The 24117-nt window shown below is 48.8% G+C and overlaps 1 protein-coding gene and 1 pseudogene across 1 annotated transcript in view; both read left to right on the top strand.

Moving 5' to 3' along the window:
* DSCAM (DS cell adhesion molecule) overlaps nt 1–24117 on the top strand; it is a 590499-nt gene that overhangs the window by 517550 nt on the left and 48832 nt on the right. Inside the window, exons 21-26 of the mRNA XM_039857643.1 lie at nt 8631–8784; nt 14698–14815; nt 16112–16275; nt 17863–17961; nt 20947–21135; nt 22312–22602. Coding sequence (XP_039713577.1) covers nt 8631–8784; nt 14698–14815; nt 16112–16275; nt 17863–17961; nt 20947–21135; nt 22312–22602 — 1015 coding nt within the window. The remainder of the gene's footprint in view (nt 1–8630; nt 8785–14697; nt 14816–16111; nt 16276–17862; nt 17962–20946; nt 21136–22311; nt 22603–24117) is intronic.
* Nucleotides 20018–20136, top strand: LOC120599192 (uncharacterized; annotated as a pseudogene).

Here is a 24117-nt window from a genome sequence, read left to right as displayed (position 1 = left end):
TAGAAAGTAAATATTTTGTAATTGGTTCATTTTAATGTTTCTGAGTGTTTTTAATCTTCTTAATTAATGTTTAGAAAATTCTTTTGAAATATCAGCATGTTTTCGCTATGCTATGAAGAAGCATAGGAAGTAAGAGTTTGCCCATGTCTTACGGGGAGTAATCGTATCCCCAGACATAGGTGTGGTTTAGAGGTTAAATATAGTGGGGAAAATCCTGAAGGAAAGGTGAAATTAACGTGGTAACGGGACAGAGTTGTGGAGCAGCTCATCATCAGTAGAAGCTTTCCTTTTTCTAAGCCTTCCCCAAAAAGCTTTGAAGAAGTACTGTTTTATCTAGGAAGCTGTTTTGATTATGTCAGCCTGTTGAGTTACCATCTTGTCCTGTTGGACATGCAAAGAAATCTCACTCAATCATTTGTTAAGGAGAGATTTAAGTCAAATATCTCTTCTGGTCTAATATTTTAACATGGAAAGCCTTGGTTGGCATTTATTTTATAATCTTGTCTTTTAAAAATTGTCATCCTTCCCTTTTTACCTGTCATCAATGAACCAGCCAACAACTGCTCGATCTTTCTGTTGAATCCGTATTTTAATTTTTTTTATCATTATAGTGATCATTTAACTTTATTGAGCATCAAGTGAAAACCGTCAGTTGTTATAATTGGTCAAAGGGCAGGTGACACGTACTCTAAGGTTGGGAAAAGCCTGGCCTTTAAAATCCTGTGCTCAATTTTATACTTTACAGAGCAAAGGAAAAGAGAAACAAGCCCTGCAAATCTCTTTTGAAGCTGTCTCACAAGATAGCCTGCCCAAGTTCACAGATAAATTGCCAGTGAGTGTCGTGGCTTTGCGATGGCATTCATTCAGAGTAGGTGGCGGTGTGGGGCACCCTGAGCGTGCTTCTCCTTTGCCGCTGCTGCTTCCCCAGTATCCGCCCATTAAAATGCCCTTTGGATAAACTAGCTTTGAAAGAGTCCAGCTTTGCAAATATCTTTTAACTTTGCCTGACATAGACATATGATACTATTTAAGGAAATAAATTGGTTTCAAATCTTTCTCAATTAAGACTTAATGAAAATAGCTATTTTTTCCAGTACTGTATACTATGCACATATTGTTTTTATTACTAAGAACAGCCTGTCTCACTAATTTCTTTCTTATATGTGAGAAGTTACGTGATGCTAAACTAGATCTTTTTGCAGAATTTATCGGATAGGTCGTAGCAATCGAGTTAAATTAATAGAGTAATTTACATGGCAGAGGGTTTGACAATGGTGAAGGGATGAGGCAAAATTGTAGTAAATGGAGGAGATTTTGTGAGAAAGAGCCTGGGAACTGTAAAGCTCCAGTAACGCCTGTCTGGCTGATCGGAGGGCACCCCCAACTCTAAACAGTCACATGGAGAAACTAGTTTCTTGCCTTTTCTGGATGTCGACTTGAATTCACTTGCAAAATATCATAACAATAATTTTTATTTTAGAAGGCCAAAAAGTAAAATATGTCATGTTTGGAAGGCTTCTTAAAAACTAGCCAATAGTCATGTGTGTGATCGCTACTGCAGAGAGCCGAGTAACGTGCAGGAGGAAACACCTAAGTCGACGTGGATAAAACCAGTAGCTTTAATCACTGTTCTTTCTGGACACACTGGCCCCTGACCCTGGCCCAGAAGGAAGCGCTCGGTGCTACAGGATTATTTTCTTTTAGAGACGAAAACAGTGAAACAAAATGAAGATTGACTTTAAAAGTTTTATACGTAAGAATTTTGGAAACAGAGGCAAATCTTAAATTGCTCCAGCTGACTGCTTATTCTTCATGGAAGCCAGGCCATTTCTCTGCTGCTAAAAAGAAAGATTTTATACGTTCTGAAAATGTTATTGCCAGATGATAATAATTAGAAGAGCTACCCATTTTGTTTATCCTGCTTTGGGGAAGATTTTCTTTGAATCACTGCTGTGAATATTCTATCTACGAAATCAGAGCATTCGAGTTTCTTTTTTTTTTTTTTACTGCATGTGAATAATTAGATACAGAGCTTTTTAAAGCACTATATTTCTTTGATAGAATTAGTTTTTCATTAAAAAGTTAATTGAATTTTCTTAAAGTGGAATTTCCGTACATCCATCAGACACGCTGAGTAATTTGATCTGAGCAGCCTGTGACCCCATAGTCATTCTCTGCCCAATTTTCTATTAAAATAATTTCTGGGTTATTATTATACTCGGTTAATATGACAGGCATTTTCTCAGTGCATTCCACTTAGTGGTTAGCGGGTCCCAACTCTGCCAAGCTCTGAGCCAGGACCGAGGATCCTGGGAATTCACAGAGGAAGGGGAGAGGTGGGGACCACCCTGAAGGACCCTGAATTCCATCCAGCGGGGGAGAGATTGAGAGGGTAGGGCGACGTGCAGGACCATAATTCAAAGCAGAGTAAAGATGAGGACCATAAAAGACACAAACGAAGGGCGGATAGGGCGCCCGATGGTGGGGGTTAGACAAGTTCATCTTTGAACTTGAGCTAAATCACGCGAGGGATTTCAAAGAGAATTCAGCAATTACTGGGGAAACGTCCAGTTTTACAGACATGACTAAAGAGCATGTAAAGTAACTTGATGGCTAATTTTATCTTATTTCCTGGCTAATAAACTATCTTAGACATGAAAAGTTTACACCAAAACCACAAGGCACAATGATCCTGGAGTGAAAACTGATCTGAAGGACACTGTCCCCAGGCTTGCCGTGGGGGACCTCGAACCACCAGCAACCTGGGCACTCTCGTGAGGACTGCACTGTCAGGGTCCTTAGGAACCCATGACTCCACCCGCCAGACCTAAAGCAGCGACGCAAAGGCAGGCCCCTGGAGCGTGAGCCTCTGGCTTGGGTATTACGAGGTTTATACGCTGAGCTGCATTTTCCACTCTAGGCATAGTTTAAGGGAGGCAAACATATCAGAAGTCTTATTTAAAAACCTTACTATAAATCTTTTTTTAAAAATCGAATTCATGAAGTTCCCATGTATTTTCTTAGGCATTTTTCAAATATTAATCATGCACTCGACTGTGGCTGGAATAGCTTTAGAAAGGGAATTCCAATGATTTTATTTCTAGATTTCAGCAGGAATTTGTCAGAATCCTACCTTGCTCCCTTTAATTAATCTTCCATTTGCCAAGCTATGATCATTTCTTTTCCTCTTGGACAGGAACTTACCTTATAATTTACACAGCGAATCGACCTCCGTAAATGCCCATGCATTCAAACTCAGCAGCTGTTCATGAGCTTGTGCTGTTACTAAGCGTGGCACAAGAGCTTTTGCATAAATTTTCCTACACACCCCAAAGTGGAGATATATAGTACAGAAAGTTTACATGGCTGGCCCCAGGGGTGCCGTACCTCTGGCCATCCGTCATCAGCCATGGACCCCCACCCTGCCAGGGCAGTGGCATCGTCGTGACACTCCAGCAGGGAAAACTGTGACCGTTCCATTTGTATTTGCGATAGCTCCATAGATAGACTACATAAATATCTCAAGTGTGTGTCTCAAACAGAATACACAGTCTCTCCTCAAGAACGCTAGGGACCATCCCGGTTACGTGACATCAGCTAGAGAGAAGAGCTTGCTCGTATAGCTCCATTACCTATGTTGGGCCAAGAAATAAATAACCCGGCTGCCAGTTAGAGCCATGTCAATTGAGAGTGAATAATTAATATAAATGTTAGGTTAACTCTGGATCCTGCTAGAGCAGCCTGGTTCAGTACTAAGAGAGGGAACAGACTTTCTTTCCTCAAATGGCAACAGGAATGTGTGATAGGTGCAGAAGAATTGACAGCCCCAGGCCACAGATGGCCTGCCCACTCCATCATGCCAGGCACAATTAAACATGAGCCGTGGGACAGAATGCCCCATCAAGAACCATGGCTACCCCTGCCGTAGGCCTGCCACCAAAGCTTTCTTAATGTCCATTGTTTCTGTATTTCCGTGGATCAGAAAGGAACACATCTAACTCCTTCCTAAAACAAATGTTTAACCCAACTGTAATCATCTGTTCGAGATTAATTCATATTTTAGGCACAATAAAATATTCTAGAGTGGCTAATATCTCTGTCTTAACTCTGAAGATAAAGAGACTGAAGGGTTAAAGACAGACCGGAAAAAAAAATATTTAGATATTTAAATATTGAGAAAAGTTTCTTTCTCCCCGCCCCACAAATGTCTCCTTCTGCTGTACTTGATTAATTAATCCCTAAGAAACTGCATTGGAAGTTTGCTTTTCTGTATGCTACAACTCTTTTTTTCCTGTTGTCCTCAAGAGTCAGGCTTGGCTTTGTTCCCTTCTGCCCCTCCATGCTCATTTAATGCTTCAAAGTCTTCTTCTTCTAGCAGCCTAGCTGAAGTATCAGGGGAAATCCGATATAAAGTTGATTCCGTCTCATTGAACATTCCCAGTATTTGGAAAAGAGTGTCACATAATGAAACGCATGGAGAGTGTAGCAAGTCAGCTTCGACATGATTAGATCATTGTATGGGAAAATCTGGTATCCAATAAAAAGGCGATTAATGAAATGTAAATATAATCAGTGCTATTATATCTCATATTAAAATATTGAAGAAATGTTTCATGAGGAAGCAATATTTGTCATCCCTCTTTCACAGAAGATTTTGGCTTGCATTAGGATAAGGATTTATTTAAATAGATTTGCTTTACTACTCTGAGCTTCTGATTATTTTTTTCCCGTGTAGTACTTTTTCTCTTACCTATTGCCACCTCTTTAACTTGTGAACAGTGGCTAAATTATGTACCTTCTATAGATAAGAGATGCTGATTAAAATATGTATTACATAATTAGCGGTCCACTCCTCTACCGGAGGCATCTCACACCTATGGGCATCCCTCTGAGATATCCAGTCTCCTATAGGTCCACGTGGAAGCGTCCTTAACCCACCAAACTGGAAGCGACAGCCAGTCCCACCCAGCACAGCCTCTCATGCTGAGATCAGGGCTAGCCTTCGTCACTACGGCTAGCCGTTAGCCCTCTCACGTGTGACTCACCAGTCTCTACCTCCTTCCAGACTCCAAGCGCTCAGAGTAGTTTCCTTGGAGCTCCGCTGCCCCCATCACCTCCAGGTGATAGAGAGAAACATTAAAAGCAGCCATCAAAAAGACACATTATGTCGGCATGGACATCTCCCCACACATGAGAGTGTCCTGCTCCTGACTCAGCCTCCCGTGATGCCCTGAGACAGACGACGGGCCGACCCTGCGCAGGGCGATCACAACTTTCTTGTCAGGAAAGAAGGTGCTGGCATCTTTGGAACTGTTCTCACCTTTTAAGGCCATTGCTAAAACTTCAAGACAATAGCAAAAGTCATGTTTAATATCCAGTTATATATATATTACAATGACAGTGAATCAGTGCTTCAATTGTTTAAACTCTTCAGTTGGCAAGTTCCTGATCTCCCTTCTACTAAGACTGAAAAACTGGTGCCTAATTATGGCAGTCATCAGGGAATACATGGCATCAAAGGCTGGTGACACCGTGCAAACATCTCCCAAGCAACTGGTGGGAACCCTGAACAGCCCGCCACTTTCTGTCCTAAAAGTCATTTCAACGGGAGGAAGTTTATGTAAATAAACCATTTTTTTCTTTTAGCTTTTGGTCAATCTCCTGTATAAATGGTGAAATGAATATCGTTACATAAGAAGTCATATTTTCATCATAGATTTTTAGCCATTCTTTGTGTTGCAGGTGAAAATTAAACAAAAGATCTATTTTGGAGGTAGTCAAGGACAAATAGTACCTTATAGACAGAATACTTATTGAGTTTTAACTAAAAGTTATGTATTCTTCATGGAAAGTCCTTATTTTATAAATATATTTTAATGCTACGTTGATGCTTAATATTCATGAAGTGCAGTTGTCGTAATTTGCACATCATCAACCTTTGTGAAATTAATTTGGCAACAACACAGCCTTGGAATACGAGAACACAAGGACACAGTCTCCTGGGATTGCCGGGGAACGAGCCACATGCCCTCTGAACTTGTGGAGGGATCCGTTCTTCTTAAGATCTTCTGAAAACGAGACAGGACTGGTGGCGTAAGGGCAGGGGGCTGCGAGGGGACAGGCGGGGTACAGATGTGTGCACACGCGCACACGTGAACGCTCGTGTGTATGCACATCGGAGGAATCTGTGCAGCAGCCCTGTGGTCTCTCTTGAGTCACCGGACACCACGTAGCTGTGAGCTAACTATTTGACAGTGAGCAATTCTCTGACTTTTTTATGTGGGAGCACAGGGTGGATACCAAGTAGGAAGGGTAGTGAACATCTATATTCCCCATTCAGCTGTGGAGCGGGTATGGCAGACTGTGCGCCTGCCAGAGCTGCATGCGGCTTCCTCGCCAGCCCACGACGGTGCAGAAGGCCCTGCCCGTGTCCGGCCGCTGGCGTGGGCAGCATGGAGTGTGAAGAACAGCACTGGACCAGGCTCGAGCCTCTGCCACTCTCGTCTGGCACTGTGACCTCAGCGACTTTGTCTGTACCTGAGTTTTGTTGTCTTGGTCCAATTTTATAACAAAATACCACACTGGATGGCTTTAAAAACATATTTATTTCTCATAGTCGAGAGGCTGGGAAGTTCAAGATCAGGGCGCCTGTGGGTCGGGCGTCTGGCGAGGATCCGTTTCCTGGTGTTTTGTTGTATCCTCACAAGGCACAGAGAGAGAGCTCTGGTCTCTTCATCGCCTACAAGGGCGCTCATCCTATTCGTCCCCGTTCCCGTGACCTCCGCCCTCCTGACCTGTCACCTCCCAAAGGCCCCAGCTCCGCATACCATCACATTAGGGATTAGGACTTCAGCAAATGAATTTGGGGGAGCAGATACTCAGTAGCATCCCTCACCTGTTAAATGGATCGCCTATCAGCCTACCTGTTCGAATGGCTTCTTTCAGGAAGAGTTGTGGCCCGAGTCTGTCTTTTTTGAAATATCATCAGTCTTCATGTATTTTGAAGCTTTCTTACTAAGTTCATAAATGTTTAGGGTTGCTACGTCCTCTTGACAAATCGATCCCTTTATCATTATGAAATCCCCTTCTTTGTCACTAGTAATATTCTTTGCTCATAAATCTACTTTGTCTGATACTAACGTAGCCATTGTATCATGTTTTTTATTTGATTAATGTTAGCATGGGACAGCTCTTCTGTCCTTTTATTTTTAACCTACTTGTGTTTCTGTATTTGAAACGTATTTCTTAGAGGCGGTATATAGTTGGGTATCGCCTTTATATCCAGTCTCGCACTCTCTCCCTTTAATTAAGATTTTAAATCTTTGCGCTTCATATAATTATTGATACACTGATAAAGGTTTAAATCTAAAATCTTGCTACCTGGTTTTATTATTGTCCTATTCGTTTTCTTTTGACTTTTTCCGCCTTCTTTGGATTAATTTAATATTTTTATAATTCCATTTTCTTTCTTTTGTTGGCTCATTAGCTTTCTTTTGCTCTTTGTTTTGTAATTTTAGTGGTTTCTTTAGGATCCATAGCATACACCTTTAACATGTCACATTCTGCTTTCAAGTGATACTATACGCATCACATGCTTTCAAGACTTATCCAAGCTAAGCATGTATCAGTACCTCATTTTTTCTTTTGTTATTCAAAAAAACATAACCATTGTATGGTTATGACACATGTTGTTTATCCACTTACTTATCGGTTGATGGATATTTGGGTTATTAGCATCTGGAAATTTTTTATTGGATGTCAAACATTGTGAATTTTACTTTGTTGGGTACTATATATTTTTATCCTGTACATTTTTTTTTTTTTACTTTTTTTCTGAGATGCAGTTATGTTACTTAGTGACGATTTGATCTTCGTAAATCTTGTTTTTAATACTTGTGAGGCAACTCCAGTGTGCTGCTCTGTCTGGGGCTCATTACTCCCCACCAGCGAGGTAAGAGCGGGGTGCACCGTCGGTATCCAGCCTGGCCGGTGGGCGTAGGCACGATTCCCAGCCCTGTGTGAACACGGGGCGCCATGACCTCTGGTCCCTCCAGGTGGTTCTTCCCTGGCCCATTTTCCTCTTCCCAGTCCTTCGTCACGTGAGTCCCACTCCGTCCTAGTCTCTCTGTTCTGTGTCCTCAACCCAGGCGAGCTGCCTGGATCACCTGCTCTGTGCCATGGCCTGGAAACTCTCGCGGACATATGAAAGCCCTGCAGTTGTAGGCCTCGCTCATTTGTTTCCCAGATGTCACAGATCGCCGTTCTTCATGACCTGACATGCCAGGCCCTTGAAACTGTCACTCCACATACTTTGTCTGTTCTTCGGTCGTTTTGGCGTGGGAGGGTAAATCTGATTCTCATTACGCCACCTTAGCGGAAAACAGATTTGCAGTCTGTTTTCATGACTAAAAGTGCTCATTCACTCATCGGTGGCCGTCAAAGCCGCCGTATAGAGAAATATAGACTATGGGGAGATATACGTACATATCGTAAATCCAGCCTTTTAGAGAAGGCTTAGCGGCGACCTCTGCTTCTTACGGTTGATAAGACGTTAATAACCATTCTTTTAGGAAAGCCATCTGTGTTATTTGCCTCCTTCAATGTGGGAACATTTATGTCTCCTCTCACAGGTGATCAGCGAGTTTGAAGCCTCTCCTGACTCATTTTCCTACAGAATCCCTAACCTGAGTCGGAATCGTCAGTACAGCGTCTGGGTGGTGGCCGTGACCTCAGCTGGGAGAGGCAACAGCAGTGAAATCATCACGGTAGAGCCCTTAGCTAAAGGTGTGCCCCCGTCGTGACGCCCTCGGTTCCCATCGTAACGTGGCTGGTTTCAGGTCTCTGTTCCGTCTGAAAGAATGCTTACGGGGCCCGAAAAGTCAGGTAGACCAGATCATAGCATTTCAGCCCAGGAAACAGTGCTGCCGCGGGTGGCGCTGGGCTTCTGTGCGAATCGATAAAGAATCCTGGAGGCAAGCACAGCGCTCAGGGTGAGTGGCTTCACAGCTCAGTGTGTCTTTGGGAAAATTCAAGAGAGAGCCCCCACTCATCCCTTGGCGCAGGTGGAAATCATTGCGTAGCAGCCTCCTAAGGAAGTTCTGCTTTCATCAAAATCAGGTACCACACTTCTTAAAGAGAAATGTCTATATTTTGGCCTATGGAATTTGGAACCTTACAAAAGTAAGAAAACCATTAGTTCTTCTATTGATAGAATGCTGTATACACAAAGGTCTTTAGTAACAGTGAGAACTTGGAGTCACCAAAGACTAAAAAGTACCTACAAGTAAATATCTTTACAGTGAAACATTTTACTGGTTCTGAAAAGCACATGCTTATAGGCACAGAATATTCTTATTCTGCTTCTGGTAATTGCTGCCATCCATGGTTTACTAGTCGTCACGAGTAAATATATTTACATCACAATTCCAGGCCAGCAAGAGACGCCCCCCAGATTTTGGAATACACCACACTGGCAATTGATTAATAATAAGGCTTAGCTAATAAGGCTTATGGGTGCCCGAAGCAGAAAATAAAATTCCAGGATTCCAGTTTGACCTGTAAGAGCTCTTATGTTTATTCATGCGGAAGCTAAGAAAGAGGCCCAGTGAAAGAGCAAGGGAATGAAAAGGAGCAGTGTCCCATCTCGAGTAGTTAGAGAATAAGGGTGTCGTGGGTAGGAAAATAAATTAATGGGGTTCTTGGTCTATCATCCTCCGCTCGTGATATCCAGCCAGCCTTATTATCCACTTCCCAGTATTGAGAAAACAGTGATCGTCAGTGGACATCAAGGCTGCACCATGGGATGCAAGGGGCTGCAGCCCAAGGTACAGGACGAGCAATAGCCTTATCTCTTCCCTGTCTTCCTGCGTTCAGTGTCGTATCTCCAGACATAGCCGGAAATGGCCCGGCCTGAGGACGTGACGTCCTCAGAGGAGGCACAACTGAAACTGACTTGTCTAGAGAGATTCAATGCCGTTCGGCCGTTTAGTAGACGATTTTGAGTGCCTGTTGTATGTCGGGCACTACACGAGGGACATGAGTGATTTTATTGAAGGGGTCTGACTGCTGAAGCCGATACTCCATAAGTTTCAGTGGTTAACGTAGTAACACTGTCGGACCAACACAGATATTTCTGGACAGGTGGCTTTCCTGAGTGACTTGTTCCACATGGTGACTCAGGGATCCAGGCCACTCTCATCCTATGATGTGAAGTTCCGGGGTCCTTTATTTCCGGCATGTAGGCAGAGAAGGAGGGCCTGGAGGCTGGTAAGGAGGTTCTCTTGGGCCAGGCATGGGTGTGTATCGCTGTGTAGAATGAAGGCATGGGCCCTACCTGCTTTCAAAGTGGAAATGAAGCCAGTCGGAATGTCCAGAGGAAAAGGAGACGGGGTTTCCCGAGCACACGGGGGCATCTTCTAAGGACTGTATAAGGACTGTGCAGCCTCATGGAGCTCACAGTTGGGCGGGGACATAGTCAGCAAAGCATGACAAAGCATCCATATAATCACAACTGCGTTAAGTACTGTGGAGAAATATGAGCGTTAGAGGGGTGCATGGACTTGGCCACGCAAGGGTGAGTGAATGCATGGCAAGGGGAGAAGGTGGTGTCGCAGCATTAGAAGGCCCCCATCCTAGAGAGAGTCCAGCATGTCGGAGGGCGCGGTGCTGGTCCCCAGTGAGCCTCGGGAGGGGACAGAGTCTTGGTAAGCCAGGAAGGAAAGCAGAGGCCTGGCCATGCTGGGCCCTTGAGGCCGTATTAGGGGCTTCAGGTGAAATGGGGAGACACCATGGAGTTTCAGCCAGGGTTAAACAATCCCATTTGTGTGTCTGTGTGTGTGAATCCATGTATATTTGTACGTGATAAACTTCATTTTTTAAACAGCTGTTGATTCGTGAAGAACAGGGAAGCTGACACGGGTGGCTACGCCTCTCCTGCCTAGTGTCCCCATCACTGGCATCGTACGTCAGTCTAGGGCATTGGTGACAGTGGAGGTGTGTTTTATGAGATCACGCTGATCTCTGAGTCCCGAATCAACGGGGAGGAGGACGAGCGGTCAGGCAAGTGTCTTGGACTAGCGTGGTGGCAGAGAGGACAGAGAGACGTGAGCAGGCCCCAGGCGTGGGTCCTGGGTGCAGAAGTGACGGACTTGGTAGACGAAGGGACGGGGCAGAGCAAGAACGAGCGTGTAAATGTTAGCCTGAGTCATTGTAAGTGAAGGTGTCAGGTACAGCTGAGGGAGGCCACGGAGGACTTGGACTGTGAGCATGTGAGGGGCAATCTGGACATTGCGACGTGTTCAAGCTAAGGTGACTAACAGCCACCCTGTGGGGATGTCTACGTGAGTCCTGGCTCTCAAGAGCCATGTGGCAGGAGGCAGAAATAGAGAGTGGCCAGCATCTAGACACCCTGCCCACTGGGGGTGAGGAGGTCCCACGGGAGCAGACGGGAGGCAGAGGGTCAGGTCCACAAGGAGCTCCGAGGACTGCCCGCTTGCACTGGGGATGGAGAAGTGGAGAGCTGGCGAAGACAGTGGGGTTCGGCCAGAGGGGCAGGACAGAACCCGGGGGCCAGTGTCCGGAGTTCAGCAGAGACGCTTTGGAAAGGAGGCCGTGGGCACCTGCGCAGCTGCCGCTGGGCGGCCACGTGCAACAAGACTACAGGTGCCCTTGGGTTTGGCCTCGCAGGAACCTCGTTGACCTTCCTGAGAGCAGCTTCGTGGGGAGGGGACACCAGACAAGGGGAAAGGTGAATGGGAGCGGAGGGAGCAGACCGTGGCATGAAAGGCTCTAAACATACGTCACCTGGAAGAAGCACCAAGGAAGAGAAGCTAGATCAAGAGCAGGTCTCGCCCAGCAGGAGGCCCTGGCTTTACGGCTGTTACTGTGTCAGCGGGCAGAGCCTGTCTGAGGGAGGGGTCGGGGTACGGGAGGCGGACACCCGCAGGACTGAGGTTGGAGGAGGAATCACAGTGGATTTGTAGATTTGGTGACAGGAAACACAGAGTTCCCAGCGGTGTCCTCTGTTTTCTCTATCAAGAATTAGGGGATTTGGGGTGGTGGAGGAAAGAGCAGAAGTTTGAGAAGAGGAGGAAAATGATCAGTAGGAAATGATCATTGTAGAGAAGTGAGAAGGAATTTAATGACAAAACTAATAAATGTACAGTCGTCCCCAAATGCTCTGTCACTTGGATTTCTACAGAAACGTCCAGCTTCCCATGCTCAATAGAGTTCGCCTAGAGTCAGGGTTGATCGAGATGGGTTTTCTGAAAAAGGCGCCGAGCTCAGGACACCTCGGGTGTGCAGCAGACATCCGGGCTGGCAGGCACCCCCAGGGGCCCCAGCTGGTAAAGCAGAAAGGCCAAAGGGCTCAAGCTGGAGGCCCCGGGCTGCCCACGGGCCAGGCCGGGGAGACTGCAGCAGCTCGTTTTCTGGTCATCGGGTGATCAAGGCCAGCCGGCCGCAGTGGCAGATCTGTCGGCAGGTGGCAGCGGCCACACTGCAGTGTTAGGCCTGCGCCTGCTGGGGAGGGGACGGAAGAGTGACCTGGGACCCAGGCCTGGCGGAGCACACTGCCAGGCTGGGAGCGGTACAGAGCCAGGAGGGGCGTGCAGGCAGGGGCACTAGCTTCTCATCAGAACCACCTGAAGAAGTTGTTGAAAGACTCCTCGATCCCACCGAAGATCCCCCCTGGATCACAGGGCCAGCCCCAGAACCCGTGTTTCCGATGAGCAGTCCAGGTGATTGATTCTCCTGCGGCTCCAGCTTGAAAACGAGGTCTGCTGAACTCTGTTGCTCAGTCTCGCAATTTGGGACCAGCACCTCTGAAGTTCCAACTGGCACAGATGGGCATGGGTTCTAGAAGCTGGCAGTGTTGGGCTTGAAGGTGAAATTCTAGCCAGGGCTGATGCGAGGTCGTTGGTCAGGCCTGGGGTGATTGTAGCGGCTCTAGCCAGCATGGTCCAGGACTCAGATGCAGCAGAATGAAAGAGGCGGATCGTCTAGACCAGACCAGGGGCGGGGGGATAAAAACCATCAGCACGCTTCCGACACGAAGTCTTCATTTATGGATCTCTTCTTCACGCCCACCTGTCCCGGTGTCTGCGTGGCTTCTGGAATTCAATGTAAAATGTGTTTCCGACAGTAGAGAGAGGGCCCTTTAAGAGCTCGAAAGCCCCTAACTCCAGCGGGGTTTCCCTACTCACCCCATTTTGCTTGGAGAAACCATATAAAAGGACGATCTGAAGGGTTCGAAAGGGAAAACGCCAACCGCCAAGGCCAGAGAAGCGATGCTGCTGGACCAGGATGTTTCTGTTACCAGGACGGGAAACCGGAAATGTCGGTGACTCGTGGAGCGCGTGTGCCCTGGCAGCCCGGGCCCCATGCGGGGTGCCATCCCCATGTGCCTGAGGCCCCGCCCCCAGGAGGGGCAGCTTCGGTTGGCCCCTCGGTAGGGAAGCGTTGCTCCAAACGCAAGGCTGGGTTTCACTATGCTGTTTGCTGCACGAAACAGGCCCGGCTTCTGAGCCCGCTGGCCTTTTTCTCTCTGTTCTTGCCCACCGAGCTCCGAACAGCAAAGATAGGAGTTGTTTGGTAGACCTTGGTGACAAGGTTTGCCTTTTAGACCAGGGTGACTCCGTAATGAGTTGGCGCTGGGAGCCCCACTTTTCCTGGAATTCCAGGGCTTTCCTGGGGAGTCTGCCCCTTACACCCTTTGACCAGTGCAAACCCTCAAACCCAAAACGGTGCAGGGGTCCCGTCCCTGGTTCCATCTTTACGGGTCCAGAATCAGATCCGGGCCATGTTCCGCCTATAGGCTTCATGTCTGTGCCTCTGGCCGGGCTGAGCTTCCAGAGGGAGCGTCCCAAGAAGTGTCCCCGATGCGTGGCGAAGGCAGGCAGATAGCTCTGCCTCTGGGAGACCGGTGTCCCCGTGCCTGTCAGATTGCGTGTCTCACTCAGGAAGGTGGCACAGGACCGTTGCCGTGCTGGTCTGCAGGGAAGCCCCCTCTGGCACGGGTGCACCCCGGGTGTTCTGCTCTATACCTTCCGGGCCCTCCTGCGACTTTGGGACCATGTCAGTGCCAGATGCACCTGGCAGGGCCTCCCGTGTGAGCCTTGAGTCACCGTCCCAAGAAAACGGCTGTCCTTCAAGAGAATTCATTCTGAAAGAGTTCTTTTCCTTAATGTTTGTGCTGAAGATCAAGCTCTTAGCATAAGTCAGGAAGGGACCACAGGACCGCCGAGGAGAAGGCGTTCCAGGTTTATTGCTTCTTGTCTTTCGCAGCTTTATGTTTGTATTGTCTATTCTCTCAGATATTAAAAGTGTATTTTAATGTGCAGTTTCGGGTGTTGAGATAGATTGTTTAATAAAGTGCTCTGAAAAATAGTCGGGCTCATAGAAAACACAGCTTGGAGCTGCTGGTCTTATGAAGCCCCAGATATTTAATTTGGGCTCCTCACATTTAGTTGACAGAAGGGAAAATATGCTACAATAGGGTTTTTGGCTGTTTGTATGTTCTCACAATGAAAATCCCTTCTACACAATATTACCAGGGAACAGCGCTGGCAGGTGTGACGTTAGTGGGCAGTGCGGCGCTCATCTTTTTGGGGGGCATTGCTGTGTTGGGGATAGTCATTTTGACCTCTGTGTAGACCGGTCTGCGGACTAACTGGCCTTCTTCTCTGCTCGGTGCTCCAGCTCCTGCACGAATCCTGACCTTCAGTGGCACGGTGACCACTCCGTGGATGAAAGACATCGCCTTGCCTTGTAAAGCTGTCGGGGACCCTTCTCCAGCAGTAAAATGGATGAAAGACAGGTAACCAGTAACCCGATGTACGCCGTTAGCGAAACCATAAGAGATCACGTCAGCGGTGGTGTGTGGGGCCAGTGCTCTGATGTTGCACACATTTACACTAGCAAAAGCTGGGAAACCCACTAACTCTTCTGACATTGGTGGGGAGGGGTTAGCTTAAGCACTAGAAGGCTCTGATCGATTATGTAAATCCTCTATAAATTCAGAGCCTTTAAATTTGTAAGAGAGTGCTTACGAGGAAAATAGTCCAGCCAACCCAGTGTTCCCTGTGGAACTTTCCTGCACCTTATGACATTCCTTGTGTGACGAAGGCGAATGTACCCAAGGCTATGTAAGACTTAGCACCCATCTCTTCTGCTCCCGAGGTGATGGACCAACTAACCCTAACACAAACGCTTTGAGAAATACCTGTGAGAAATGTGGCACATTAGGACTTTGCTAATGTAAAATCTGGCTTTCCATGCTCGGTAATAATTATTAAAACAATAGCAGCAAAGATAGAAGATCTATCTGTGTGACTTTTTAAAGTGCTTTTTCTCTATTCAGGGGAAGAAGTTAGGCTATAAATATAGGGTTGAGAATTCACTAATGAGCGCAGAGGTTGGATATAGGATGGATTTAGTAGAGTACCTATTTTCAAATAAAAGCACTTAAAAGATAAAACCATTGCAGTAATGGTCTTGGTCCAGTGACCAGTTTTCTCATCTTTTTTAAAGTCATTGAATCCAAAGGAAATAAATGAGCTCTTAAGGTCAGGCGGCATTCTGCCCGACATGGGGGTGACCCCAGAGGACTGAACGGCGCCACTGTGGCTGCAGTTACGATGGTGAGGGGACCCTCTTCATGCTAGGATCAACTCCTCACCCCCTTGACGTACCACAGTTCATTCCTATGTCAAAATCATTAAAAACTGTAACCAAGTGAATCTACAGGACATCCCAAAATGTAGCCATCCCTGTATGATTTGTTCAAAATGGCACTTCTACCCACAGAGGAAATTCCCAAAAAGAGGAGTCGCTGGTGCCTCTGGGGACATGACAGGAATGGACATATGTGAGGGGCCGGAGCCCAGGCCCTGGGCACAGACCTCACCTCAACATGGCATTTGTTACAAAGAACAGAGCTGAGCTGTTTGACGGTTCCTGTGGTATAATCGCATAATCGTAGTTTAGTTCTTACTTAATACAAGCTTCCACCTGCGTCGTTTGCTTCAAAGGGAGTCTTGTATGCTCTTCCCCAACCTCAGCTAATTTGGAGTGTAATTTCTTTAATCTGTGCCTTTTTCTTCCTGTGAGGCAGTAACGGGACACCCAGCCTGGTGACGATTGATGGGCGAAGGAGCGTCTTCAGCAACGGAAGTTTCGCCATCCGCACGGTGAAGGCGGAGGACTCCGGCTACTACAGCTGTGTCGCCAACAACAACTGGGGGTCCGACGAGATCGTTTTAAACCTGCAGGTGCAAGGTACAGAATGCCGGACCCCTTCTCGTGACGTTTTCTGTACGTCTGTCTGTAGGCAGAGAGTAAAGTGAGCAGATTTAAAAATCAGCCTTTATGAAGCGCTGATTGCTGTCATCATCTGATAGAAGAAAATGCATGTTCATTTTGGAAGATAGAATTAAACGAATCGGAGGAAATCAAAAGCATTTATAATCCCAGAGACAACGCCGGTTACGTTTTTGGGTGCAGAGAGCGTGGTCTCGTTTTTCTTTATGTGCATATTGCTGAGAGAGTCCTTCTTAATAAGTTCCACTACTTGAATTTTTTCTCCGCATATGTATAAATGTAACCCAGAAAACACAAACGAAAAAGAAGTCTGAGTCAACGTCTCTTACATTTTCTGATTAATTAAATTGTTATATGCAATATATAAGAAGAACGCTAACTGAAACTATGCCGCTATAATATTTAATTGTGTAAAACAGCACATGGAATTTTTTTTGATATCATACACAAAAAAAATCATAACCAAGTATGAATTTTGTTAGTTAAATTAAATTAAAATGTAAATTAAAATCAAGTATAAAATCCCAAATGGCCACCGGTTGGGTTCTCATGTGGATGTAGAGTGATCTTTTATTAGCAGAAAAATCAAAGTGTATGTTTCTTCGGATTTAAGGGTTCACATTAATAATAAAAGCAATAATGTCCTCAACGAGATGGAAGGGGAGGATAAGAACTGTATTTTTGAAAAGTAATCCAAAATGAATCTGGAATTTCAAGTTGATCGAAGTCAGTAGAATTCCAAGGCGTTTTAGAAGACAGACGTTATATTCTGACTCCAAAGAGATGGGGCAATTTTTTATGCATTTGGGTTAATATATTTCCTTCTCTGAGAGGAAAAGAGGGCATTTTATCTGAAGTTGTTCTATAATTTGGGTAACCCGATGCTGAATTCCTCAGACCTAATCCAAAGCAACATCGAGGCCCGTTGGTTAGAAATATGTATTCTTCAAAGCTCGCGTCGGCATCCAAATGGTGTGCTGCCGCTCAAGGGCGCAGCTTTGATTTTTGGAGCGGAGCGGGCGCGTGTGCGTGTGCGTGTGCGCCCCCGCGCACGTGCGTGTGCTGCATCTCGTAGCACTAGCGAAGAGAGTGGAGAATTTCGCAGTTCTTTTTCCTGCAAGTCACTCTCCCCGCCCTCCCTCGCATCCCCGAGAGCAGCACGGCTGGGGGTGCCGCTCGCCTTTCTCACGTGAACCGGGGCTGAGATCCAGGGAAAAGCTATGCACGTGTCCTTTGTAAGTTTGAAGAAGGTTTCAGTTAGTGATGAACGACTCATACATTCAAGGAATCGGTGAGGAAATGTGTTAGATAGAAATCCAAGCAGAAACGTAGTTGGATTTTCTTTAAACAATAGATTCGCTCTGTTCTCTTTCGCCCCGGATATCAACTAAATAGACATTTTGACAGAAGTGAGTTGCATGTTTTGGCAGCCTCGAACACTTATTTAATAAATGGCTGTTAAAGATGATTTGGTAAATGACTGGTAAAGGAGATTAAAGATGGGAAAAACTAATTCTTGTTTTCTAAAATCTGTTTCCTGTCCAGTCCCACCAGATCAGCCTCGACTCACAGTGTCCAAAACCACGTCGTCTTCCATTACCCTCTCCTGGCTCCCCGGGGACAACGGGGGCAGTTCCATCAGAGGTAATAAGGACGAGAGTGTCCACAGTCAGCGGTTAGTTGTTCTTATCCACAGGCTGGTAGGCGACGTCTCCATCAGATACTTTTATGTTAGCTTATTCCTCCAAAACAAGCCATGGGATTAATTCTTCCATTACCTAAACAAGAAACTCCACCTCTGCTTATATGGTATTTGTGGGAACTCGTCATTCATCCAAGGAATCCTATTCACAAAATTATCATTGCGCATCCAACCTGAGTGAAAGCAAAAGCAGAGTTGGTGATCTCTCCCCTAGGGTTCTGCGCACCATTGTTTTCCCCACATCGTCAACGCTGTATCATTCGTTCATTCATGGACTCGGTCATTCATTCAAGCAACCATAGTTACTGTCCTTCTAAAATATTAAAATATGGAGAACTTAGAGTTTAGACGGAAAACGATCTTCTTGCACAAAGCTTCGCAATGAGTGCGTAGGAAAAAGAATGAAGGACATTTGCACTACGGAATGAGATCGCATGATAATTGCAGCGTGAGTGGAGCTAAGAGAACATGATTCCGAGGAAGTCGTAGAAACAGGAGCCGGTCCATCCAGGGGAAGAGGCCGAGGATGCACCAGAGCGAAGGGCTGAGCGACCAAGGTCTAGGGCGGGCGGGAGGGGACGGTGGGCTTAGAGTCTGACGCCAGAGGACAGTCCCTTCTGAGAAAGGAGGAAGGGCGAGGAGACCACCGGAAGTGCAGGACATTTAGGGGTGCAGCCTGGGGTGTCCTGGCGCCAGCTCCTTCCGGCTCACGAGAGCCAGTCACTGTAGCCGGCCTGGGATTATCTGCACAGCAGAAACCAGGAACGCTGCCGGTCAGGCCTCTGTCTTCCTTTTTTCAAGAGCCAGTTGTCGTTAAACATTTATTAGCACGCCACTTGGGTGAAAGGAAAGACCTTCCTCTTTTTTTAGAAAATAAAGAGGTGAGATTATCACTTAAAAATAGTTGCGTGATTGGGGTGAGGATGCGTTTGTGGGTTTGAGGAGTGTGGGAAAGATTTGCACCAGCTGCGGAGGCAGATACACGGCCTCACTGCCAAGTGGGGGGGGAGGCCCCAGCTGCAGATGAGCCGCACAAATGGTAGTGGTCACAGCTCTCACGGCTTAATGACTTTCTCCAGTGACATCGGACAGCTGGGAAGAAAAGGGGATCGCAGGTGACCAGAGTTGACGGTTAGCGGGGTGAGTGTGGCGGGAAGTCAGAAGAGCGAGCGAAACCAGACCCTTAATGAAACGGTTTTGGGGGGCAGAGCAGCTTTCCACGGACAAAGGAAACGGGGCGCTGAGGGAAGAGTTCAGAGGACTCTCGTGCTCTAGGTTCACGGCAGTGCAAGGTTGGTTTTGCGAGTGAGTCTGGGGCAGGGAGGACACGAAGCGTGGCAGAGCGGAAAGTCCTAGAAAAGAAGCCGCTTCTAGGCTCGAAGTTTCCAGGGAAAGGCAGCCAGCGGTCCTAAAACACAGCAATGACCAAAGTCGTCGGCATGGCGGTCCCCAGCACTGTCCAGAAGGGGTCCGGGTGGAGGAAGTTGGACGGAAAGCACGGTCCCCATGCCGTGCAGGGCACCAAGGAGCGGTCTGGACAGAGCCGGGCGGACGCCAGGCCCTGGCATCGGGAGCACGGAGCGCAAGAGCCACCCCTCACCTGGCAGGGGCCAGACGGGCGGGAGGCGCACAGGTCAAGAACACGGAAGGCGAGTGAGGCTCAGGGTGGAGAAGGGGTCCCCTGGGCCACAGAGGGCCCGCAGGGGAGAAGGGAAGATGACCGTGGCCTTGAAGGGGGACTCGGGATGGATGGTCTCCACGTGAGGGGTGAGGAGCTTCTGTCAAGGTGAGGAGCGCTCCGCCTGTGTTAAAAATGGAGTCGTCAGGCGGGGCGGGAAGCCCCATCTGCTCATATGAGGACGCGATGCACCAGGCAGGCTAGCGCTGGGCGGCCTGGGTGCCAGCGTTTAGGAGGCAGGGACAGGACAGACGGGACACGTTTGCCCCAGGGAAGGTGGTGGGTAACAAGGACGAAGGTCGATTCAAGGAGAGTGTCTTGTCTACGGCCATGCCACCCTGAACGTGCCCAATCCCGTCTGATCTCGGAAGCTAAGCAGGGTTGGGCCTGATTAGTCTTTGGATGGGAGACCACCTAGGAAGACCAGGTGCTGTAGGCGTGAAAAATACAAAATAAGGGCTTTTAAGCCGACGAGGTTGCCTCTCTTAGTATATATAAATACTTCATAAAAAAAAATAAGAAAGGCGGAGTGTCTCAGTGACCTTGGGGGTGACGAGCATGTTCTTCAAGTTCCGACAGTGGAGTTAGAGTCTCACTCACGCACCCTACAGTGGTCACCTAACCTCTGTGGCCCTCAGTGTCTTCATCTGTACTGTGGAGAAAATTGTCACTTTTCACAGGGCCGCAGTGCGCAGCCCATCCCGAATGCTCAGACACGGACAGGTGTAGTCGGGGGCGGAGTAGAGGGGGGTGGGGCTTCTCCAACCGAGGTGGGTCCCGTCGAGGTGTCGGAAAGGCTGCGGGACCGGGGCCGGTTCCCTTCGTGGTCCAGAACCGAGTAGAGTGTGATCGAGCGGATTCCCACCCCCACCGGCACGTACCCCTTCTCTAGAGCTTTGCTTCTGGAGTAAGGATTTGGGCCCCTTGCTCTGAAGGGCAGGCATTTAGAGATGGCGCGTCCATTTCCTGCTGTCCAGTACACCTTTGAACGTGGGACGGGCTGAGAGTGCTGTCATTCCACCACACCCAGCGACAGTGGCATAGACACGTCCGGCGTGGCCTAGGCACCCCACGAATCAGCGTGTCATCACGGCACTGCTCGTGCCTGGGCCACGTGTTCTGGACTCAGCACGACTTCCCGTCCAGTCACGTGCGAACTCTGAGGTCTCCCAACCGTGCAAACGCCGGCGGCATCCAACTTCTGCCAGAAGGCAGGTAACGCTCCCCACTGCTTCTTGTCGCCCCAAAGGCTACATACTGCAGTACTCGGAGGACAACAGCGAGCAGTGGGGGAGCTTTCCCATCAGCCCGAGCGAGCGCTCCTACCGCCTGGAGAACCTGAAATGCGGCACTTGGTACAAGTTCACCCTGACCGCGCAGAACGGAGTGGGCCCCGGGCGCATCAGCGAGATCATAGAGGCCAAGACCCTGGGGAAAGGTACGCCCTCCGCCTCCTGTGTCCCGCCGCCTCTGCTTCTCAGGTCGGAGCGGGGGCTGGAATCACCAGAGCTGTGTCACATTTGCACGTTAGTGTGTTTGAACTGCGTTATTCTCGAGACGGGCACAGCAGAGTTACAGCGTAACAAGAGAGCGCCAGTGTTGAGAGAATACAGAGTATTCTCGTCCTTTTATTTTGTTCTGTGTTGTTTTCTGTTTTTTGACTTAGTTTGCAGTTAAAAAGAGGAGTGTCGCTTGAAACGCGAGGGCTTTGGTTCCCCCGCTGGGCGGCCGTGAAATGTGACATTCCCGCTCTTGCCTGCTAGTGTGGCCTCCCTCACCCCAGACCCCCGCTGATGCACCGCACTCCACCCCGGTGTTCGGGGGAGGGCGACTGGGAAAGCTTACTCACCTTTAATGTGACCTGGGTTTTTTATCTGAAACATGGGCCTTCAAGGAGATGAAGCCCAAGGGAGTGGCGTTCGATGGTGACATTCGCAGCCTGGGAACTCCAGGAAGTGGGAGGGACGTAGCCAGCCGGGTGTGGGTGTAGGTCCGGAGGTGAACAGAGTGTTTTTGTGGGTTTCCCTCATGTCTGATTGTGACGTGGCGGGGTGGACTGGATGGCAGGAAAGAGATCGTTGAGAAGGCAAAAGCGTCATTTGATCTGGAGTTTGAGTTTTAGACACGGTGTGGAAAGGGTCCAGGTGGGGAGGGGTTGATTTATGCAGAAATATGTCTGTTGGGTCCCTGAGATCCATGTGAAGCATTTGGAGAGAGGGGTATCTGCTGCCACTTCCCAGATCCAACGCTGCCTTCTCTTGCGTTGGGTTCGTTTGTGTGACAATGAAGACAGGTGAGCCTGGCACAGTGCGTGGGTCCTTCAGACCCGCTCAAGGAAGCGCACACGGAAAATAGCGCTGTGCCTCAGGGAACGCTCAGGTACACAAAATTAACCTCTACCCCCGCCCTCCCTCTTACACCTGGGCCTTCACGGTGGGAGGCAGCGCAGTGGTCCACGAGGTCCCTGTCGACAGTGGACAAGTCGGGAGTGGCCTGCGCCCCACACTCGGACCGAGCTCCCCCTTGATGGAGAGAGCAGCCAAGGGGCTGCGTGCTGACCCCGACGCTGTCAGCGCCGCATCCTGTGCACTGACCCACGCTGTGCTCCCCGCAGAGCCCCAGTTCTCCAAGGAGCAGGACCTGTTCGCCAGCATCAACACCACACGCGTGAGGCTGAACCTCATCGGCTGGAACGACGGCGGCTGCCCCATCACCTCCTTCACGCTCGAGTACAGACCCTTCGGGACCACGGTGTGGACCACGGCTCAGCGGACCTCGCTGTCCAAGTCGTACATTCTGTACGACCTGCAGGAGGCCACGTGGTACGAGCTGCAGATGCGGGTGTGCAACAGCGCCGGCTGCGCCGAGAAGCAGGCCACCTTCGCCACGCTCAACTACGACGGCGGTAAGCCGGCCGGCCTCGCGGCCCTCCTGTCTCTCCCACCGACCCCGTCCTTGGCGCAGAGTGACCGCTGCCCACAGGTTCCGTTAGACTCTGGGGCCACTCCCTCCCCAGCTCCTTAGCTAGCTCGTTGCACCCACGTGCCCAGGGCTGTGACCCAGGAATAGAGACCGATTGAAGGCCAGCGGGGCTCTCACGAGGGAGTCAGGGTGCGGGAGAGATTTCTCGCAGGGCTGACGGATTCTTCACCACGTGGTTTGGTACCTTGTCAGCGACCCTGAGCTAACACTGCTCTGTCATCTCCCACCCACCCCGGTCCCCACCCGTCCCAATCTGCGTGATAACTTTCCATTTTGCTCTGATGAAGCCCTTAACTGCACGTGCAAAGCCCGTTTTCCGCGGTAAGGAGCTTAGGCTGGTCTCTGAGCAGAAGCACAGGCACCGATCAAACAGAATCGCGTCATAGGATATCAGTGAACATGCACGCACACACACGCACGCATATGCACGCACAAACACATGAATGCACATGGATATGCACACACATGCACACATACATGTGCACTGTGCACACGCATACACACGCACACACATATGCACACACACGCGCACACACAGACTTGGCATGGGCCTTTTGAAAACCAAGTGAGATGTCTCTTGCTGTTTAGTTGACCAAAATTAAATGACTACTTTTTATTCTTTTTTTTCCCCTATAATTAGTATTAAGGGCCATTTATTAGTATCTGAAAAAAATGCCCAGCCCATGAAGCTAGCAAGTAGTGTGTCATTGGAGGTCATGTGGCGAGCAGGCCTTAGGAAGTCCTAAGGAGCAGCATGCTGGTGCTGATTCCTGCAGCCTGGCAGTAACTGTCACTTGGAGTGGCACTGATTGAATGAGGGTTTCTGATCACAGGGTAAAGGCGGCCGCAGTTTATCAGAATGTTCGGGACGTGGCCTGGCTCCCCTCAGAGCCGCTATCCAGTCTTCACCGATCACACCAGACCTCAGTGTCGGATGGCTTGGCCTAGACCATCTGTACCTGAGCAAACACCCTGATGCTTTATCCCTGTCAGGCAGGCCGAGGGCTGTTCGCGCCTCTGCGCGTGTGCACGTGGGGCCTGTTTACTTAAGGCCCTCGCAGGACCTGCCTCAGAGCGAAGGTTATACGGCCCTAAGGAAAGAGGGTCTGTGAACCCAAGGACCCTCAAAAACAACCAAAGGACGCTAAAGGGCTGCTGTGGCCTGGCTACTTGGACTGCGCTACCTGGAGCAGCTTCCTTCTGCTCCAAGACACCATGTGTACCCACCCGAAAGCCCTGTCCAGGGCTCCTTCTCCACCAAGCCCTCCACAGCCGGAGCCTGGGGCCCGTGAAGGCGGGAAGGGCCTTAGGCTGGGGCCCCCTCTGCAGTGCGCACCGCCCTGTGGCCTAAGCGGCAACCTGCTCTCTGGGCTGACGCTTCCCTGACTCTCTCGGCCTCCACTACAAGCGACGCCGCTCAAAGATGTCCCCGTCACAG

The sequence above is a fragment of the Pteropus medius genome, unplaced genomic scaffold (genome assembly GCF_902729225.1).
Source record: "Pteropus medius unplaced genomic scaffold, Ma_sr-lr_union100, whole genome shotgun sequence".
Taxonomy (NCBI): Eukaryota; Metazoa; Chordata; class Mammalia; order Chiroptera; family Pteropodidae; genus Pteropus; species Pteropus medius.
Note: the sequence above shows the minus strand (reverse complement) of the source record. Positions and strands in the feature narration are given on the sequence as shown.